Below are 6291 nucleotides of genomic sequence, written 5' to 3' on the forward strand. Positions count from 1 at the left end.
CTGATCCAAACTGTTTACCTGTAAAGTAGAAGCCACGTAAATTCAAACTAGAAATGAGTCTCAAGATAAAGGAACAAATTGTGAAATAGCTCAATGCCAAGATAATCATGGTATCTCATTATCCCATCTGGCTATCGAATCTTGCGCTAGTGCCTAAGAAATCTGGGGAGGTGCGAGTATGTGTTGGTTACAGAGATCTGAATAAGGCCAGTCGGAAAGACGATTTTCCTTTACCAAATATTCATATTCTTTTGGACAATACTGTTGGACACGAAATTGAATCTTTTGGTGATTTTTTTGTTGAATATCATCAAATCTTAATGGCAGAGGAAGACAGAGAGAAAACTTCTTTTATCATCCCATGGAGATCCTTTTGTTATCAAGTGATGCCTTTCGGGTTGAAGAATGTTGGAGCTACTTATCAGAGGACCATGACTATCCTGTTCCATGACATGATTCACAAAGAGATGGAGGTTTACGTGAATGATATCATGATTCATAAAAACATAATTCTCGATTTCGACATTGTCTTCACGACACAAAAGGCAATCAAGGGTCAAGCCATAGCAGAATCCAAGAGATGTTGATTACCAGCCATTGCATACCTACTTCCCTGATGAAGAAATTCTGTTCATTGGAGCCGTTGAGGACATGAGTGAGCAGTATCCTGGGTGGAGGTTATTTTTCGATGGTGCATCAAATTCTTTTGGAGCTGAAATTGGAGCAGTTTTAGTGTCACCTGAAGGGAAACACTATCTTGCTACTGTCAAATTATGATTTTCTTGTACCAACAACATGGCCGAGTATGAAGCTTGCATTTTTGGATTGAAATTCGCATTGGATATGGAGATCAAGGACCTGATAGCATTCAGTGATTCCAATTTACTTGTGAACTAGATGCTTAAGCAGTGGGTAATTTGGGATTCAAAAATCATGCTGTATCATTATAACTTGCTTAGCTTGGCCAGCAAATTCAGGAATTTGGAACTCAGACATATTCCCCGCACTCGTAACGCCTTTGCTGATGCTTTAGCTACTCTGTCTTTGATGATCCAACATCCAGATGAGCTGGTGATTGAACCTAATTATGGAAAGGCTTGCTGATGGTCGTCCCTGGTACAGTGATATTAAGGAATTCATTAAAACGTGATCCTACCCTCCTGACGCTGATTCTATTACAAAAGGTTTCTTACGCAGAATGTCATCAAGATTCTTCTTAAATGGAGAAGTGCTATACAAGAAAACATTTGATTTGGGCCTTCTGAGATGCATTGATGAAGAGGAAGCTAATTATATGATAAATGAAGTGCATAGTAGGGTTTGCGGGCCAGACATGAATGGGCATCTACTGGCTAAGAAGATCATGAGATCAGGGTATTTTTGGCTTACTATGGAGCATGACTGTATAGATTTTATCAGAAAGTGTGTCAAATGTCAGATGCATAGTGATGTTATACGTGCTCCACCTACAGAACTCTATAGCAAGACTACTTCATGGCCATGTTCAATCTGTGGAATGGATGTGATTGGAGCAATTGATCCTCCTGCTTCGAATGGGCATCGATTCATTCTAGTGGCGATTGAATATTTCACCAAATAGGTTGAGACTGCATCCTACAAGCATGTGACTAAGAAAGTGGTGTCAGATTTTTTGAGAAATAACATCATCTGTCGTTTTGGCGAACCAGAGACATTGATCACCGGTAATGCTAAAAACCTCAATAACGACATGGTGGATGGACTATGTGAACAGTTTATGGTCAGACATTGAAATTCTGCCATTTACAGGCCTCAGATGAATGGAGTTGTTGAAGCCGCAAATAAAAATTTGAAGAAAATCATTCGTAAGATGACTGAAGCACACCGGAATTGGCATGAGAAGCTGCCTTATGCATTGATGGCGTACAGAACTACTATCAGGACTTCTACCGGAGTAACTCCTTACTCTCTTATGTATGGAATGGAAGCAGTATTGACTGCAGAAGTTGAAATTCCTTCCTTACACATTTTAATGGAAGCTCAGATAGAAGATGCTGAATGGGTCAGGGAACGCTATGAGCAGTTGTCTCTAATTGATGAAAAGAGGTTGAATGCCGTCTGTCATGGACAATGTTATCAGCAACGAATGGCTCGGATTTACAACAAAAAGGTTAAGCCCTGTTTGTTTGAAGTTGGAGAAAAGGTCTTAAAACGGATTCTTCCAATGCAAGAGGAGGCTAAAGGAAAGTTTCCTCCCAATTGGCAAGGACCATTCACTGTTAAAAAAGTGCTATCCAGAGAAGCGCTTATCCTTATGGAAATGGACGGTCAAGTTTTTTCCCAACCAATCAATGCAGATATGTGCAAAAAGTTTTTCATTTGATTATAATTTTTTTTTTAAATACTGCAAGAGACGGATATAAGGCAGACTTTCTCTCATTTCTCCACTTCGATATCCTATCCCTAACTTTTTCCTTTTGACTTTTCAAAATCACCTTCCTTTTTCGCTTGGCAGTCCCTTAAGATCACTAACCCTATACTGGGACAATTTTGTTTCATTGAAAAAAATAAAAAAAAAAGAAAAAATAGAGAAATTTGGTTAGAATTAAACTGGGGCAAATTTTATCTCTTTCCAACCTTAGACCGGAGCAAATTTTTCGAAAGAATACTATCTCAAATAATTGCAAACCCATCATATGATCCGCTGTTAAGCCTTTCCAGTCTTAACCTTTCCTTTACTACTCTATCCGATTCTAATCACAAGAGCCAAAATTGACGATTTTTCTCTTTTGCAGTACTTTGAAAAAAACAATTTCTTAATCAACTGGCAAATGATGCAAATATAACTTTTCTAAAACATATCAGAGATGAGTGTCTCACTGATGTTACAAATTCTTAAAATATGACCGGATTGATACAGTTGGGGTTAAAAATTGTCTTGTCTATGTCTCTAGGTGAAAACCTGAAAGAGCATCTTCTTAAAAAAAAAAGAGAGGAAGAAAAAGAAGAAAAGAAAGAAAAAAGAAAAAGGGTGCGGGTAATTTTCGTGAAAACCTGAAAGGGCGCTAAGGTAGGGTTTTGGAATACAAGAGGATCATGAACACATAACAAGATGCTGAGATCTGAAAGCTAGTGACTATGTTGATTTGGGTCTCTATCATGCTGTTGTTCTTTTGCCGACAATGAATTCCAAAATGGAGGACGTCGAAGGGGTCAGATAAAGCATTTTCTTCATCAAAGGCCGTCCTCTAAATATGTATCCAACTTTTAATCCTTGGATCCATGTTCATAAATTCAACAATTTTGTTTTGCTATTTTATTTACTATTTCATTCATTTATTCTGTATCATTGTTTATTTCATATCAGCATTATTGCATGATGAATATTACATTTTTCAATTGTTTATATTTCTCATTTATTGGGTCTCATTCAAAAGACAATCGCCTATAATTTATCCCAAAGGAGTCAGGAAATTGAAGGTCTTATGATAATAAAGTATGGATAATTGATATTAGAAAGTTGCAAAATTCTGAAGGGATTGTGGACCTAATCTAAGGGAGTTATTTGTCGATATTGAAACTCATGTTTACACGGCTCTCAAGGCAAAGGAATCACATTGTGGTAGCAGTGTTTCTATCATAGTTGTTTCTTTTCCTTTTTTCCTTTTTGCAGGAAAAATTATGTGACACAATACTGGTTTAGTTGAGTATGATTCACACTAGGGCAAACGGTAGAAGAATTGAGCTTCGGGTTTCGCTGTACATTTCCTTAGAAAGAAAAGAAAAATCATTATTTTCTTTCTTTTAAAGTTCGAAAAATCAAAAGAGTTATAAATCCACCAAATAAGTTTTTCTTGGTTTATTACCTTTTGAGCAACATGCATTCTGATCTTTCAGTTCAATAGCATAGAACTTGTGTTTTCATTTCTTCCGCTATCTAATTGGGTTCGGGTTTTATCCCACCAATTTGTATTTAAATTAGGTTCGGGTTGTATCCCACCAATCTCGGCAGGCTCGGGTTTTATCCCACTGACCGTTTTATTTTGTTGGGTTTGAGTTGTATCCCACCAACCACGACGGGTTTGGGTTTTATCCCACCGATCGTTTTTATTTGCATTGGGCTCGGGTTTTATCCCACCAATCTGTTATTTCCTGACAATCAAATTTAATTTCCTGTTGGCGAGTCTCAGCATCCGCCGCGCACCCTTCTGTCCCCGTTCTTGGAGCGTAACCGCGTCTCTCCGCGCATCTTTTTTTAAATATGACAATTTACTTTTCTCGAGTATTTTGACTAACAATTGTACTTTCTCATTCATTATATATTTCATGTTTAGAAGTTCTGAGAGTTCAGACTTCTTCAACTTTGCAAAGATCACAGATGGTCAATGTACTTGTTTCATTGTGGTTTACTTGTATTCGAACTACGTTTGACCTGATTCTCATGATGGGATACGTAGGCAACTCTATACGAGTTTGGTCTCGTCTTTTGCAACATTATTCCATCATTTTTTCCCAATAATTATAACCAACTGTTGGCTTTTTGTTTTAGCTCAGGCGCAGTTAGAAGAAGCAGGCGAGCATTTTGGTGTCTACGTCTTTGTCTTGAGTTTCTTCGAAACTTTAGACAAAGAGGGGCAAGCTGTAGACACCAAATTTTTACCAAATTTTTGTCAAATTTTTATGTGATGAGTCATTTATTTTCTTGCATTTTTATGTATATTTTGTCTCATTTTTGTAGGTTTACCTTTAAAAAAATCAAAGTCAAATCATAACTAAACTTACATATTTTCATCATTTTCCTTACCAAAACCACTATTAACCCATTCTCCACTCAATTCTCATGCACCTTTCTTTTCATTTAGCAAAAAGCCATCATTTGAAAGAAACCAAACCCATTTGACTCCACTCCAGAAGACTCTCTCGGCCATTAGGTTTTTCTTCCTCTCAACTCACAACATTTCTTGGACACCCACACACAAGCAAGAAAGAACTCTCTCGGCTCTCTCTCGGCTCTCTCTCTTGTCTCTCAACTAAAAAAAAAGAAAGAAAAACTCCTCTCTCCCTCTCGGCTCCCTTTCTTTTTTCCCAACAAACTCAAACACATCAAAGCAAACAAAAGGGGGAACAAGTTGTCAGACCATTGAGGCTTAGGAATTTAATCACAAATCTCACCGAACAAGTGACTGCAATATTCTTGAGGTTTTTTTTTTAGTTTTTTTTTTTAACGTTAAATTCATATTTCGTTGCTTGTTTTCTCATATTTTTGCTGTCTTGCATTGTTGTTATTGCATTGTTGGAAATTTGGGAATGTCAGAAACTAGATTAGGAAAAGAAGAATGATTTTTGTATATGCATGTTAACTGTTTGACAAAATGCCATAATGAAAAACGGATTAAGCTGGTTAATTTTTTTGTGCTTATTCCTAGTGAAATAGACAGTTGTAGTTAGTATGTGGTTTGAAAAATGTGAAGTTATTTAAGTATTTTAAAGTTTGGAGCGTTAGAAGCATGTAAATATGTTTTTTTTTTTTAATTTTAGGCTGTTTTGTGTTGATTCATGGTTTTATTGTTGTTTTCTTGTTAAACTAAGATCATAGTTATGTTGTAAGAATCATAAGGAGTGTTTTGGTATAATTTTTATGATTTTTAGTGGTGATTATAGTGTTATAAAAATAAAAAATTGGGCTGTTTTTTTGGTATTTTGGCCACTTTCGGATCTTTTTTTGTAAAAAGTAACTTAAAAAATGGAATCTATGCAAAAAACCGAGTGAGGGGTGTATTTTGGTGAAAACATGTGATTGGAAAATTTGCCAACGACCGAGGCGTCGCAGGCGGCCATGCAGTAAGCTTCAGATTGCCAGATGAGAAGAAGAAACGAATAGGAAAGAAAGAATAAGACGAAAAAAAAAGAAGGAAGAGAAAGAAAAAGTGTTGGGCTAATGTTTTATTTTTGGTTGAGCCAAGATTTATTTTTTCTGTTGGGTTTCGATTGGATTTGTATTTGGACTTGCAGTTCAAACCCAACCCCTTTTCACCAGGCTTAACTTAATAAACGTAGTGGGCTACCCCGTATCTTTTAACATCGGGTTTTTGATGGGTCAAATGGCCTTTGGCTCGGAAAAATTAGAGAATGGGCCCAGTGGCCTGTTTTGTTAAGAAGATTTGCTACCAAAATTTGCACTTTAGCCCCTGATCTTTGAAGTAGTTTTACTGTGGCCCAGAAAATCTTAAATCTCCTTCACTTAGGCCCCTAAAATAATTGCACTTTGGTCCCTGAATTTTATCCTTTATTTAATTTTGATCCTTAAACTTC

General features: G+C 36.7%; 1 protein-coding gene across 1 annotated transcript; it reads left to right on the forward strand.

The window, feature by feature from the left end:
- Positions 1-1198: 1198 nt before the first annotated feature.
- Positions 1199-3682, forward strand: LOC113755388. The gene is made up of 3 exons (XM_027299396.1): positions 1199-1557; positions 1789-2311; positions 3653-3682. Exons 1-3 carry the CDS (start codon positions 1199-1201, stop codon positions 3680-3682), a joined length of 912 nt encoding a protein of 303 aa, XP_027155197.1.
- The last annotated feature ends 2609 nt before the right edge of the window (positions 3683-6291 follow it).

This window comes from Coffea eugenioides, unplaced genomic scaffold (assembly GCF_003713205.1).
Source record: "Coffea eugenioides isolate CCC68of unplaced genomic scaffold, Ceug_1.0 ScVebR1_1459;HRSCAF=2309, whole genome shotgun sequence".
Lineage (NCBI taxonomy): Eukaryota > Viridiplantae > Streptophyta > Magnoliopsida > Gentianales > Rubiaceae > Coffea > Coffea eugenioides.

What these genes read in the sequence shown, in the direction of transcription:
- LOC113755388 (XM_027299396.1), top strand. Translation starts at nt 1,199, where the DNA reads ATGTCATCAAGATTCTTCTTAAATGGAGAAGTGCTATACAAGAAAACA. An exon ending in GATCCTCCTGCTTCGAATGG is followed by an intron (nt 1,558 to 1,788) that starts GCATCGATTCAT and finishes TGCCATTTACAG; the next exon opens with GCCTCAGATGAATGGAGTTG. An exon ending in TTATGGAAATGGACGGTCAA is followed by an intron (nt 2,312 to 3,652) that starts GTTTTTTCCCAA and finishes TCCTTTTTGCAG; the next exon opens with GAAAAATTATGTGACACAAT.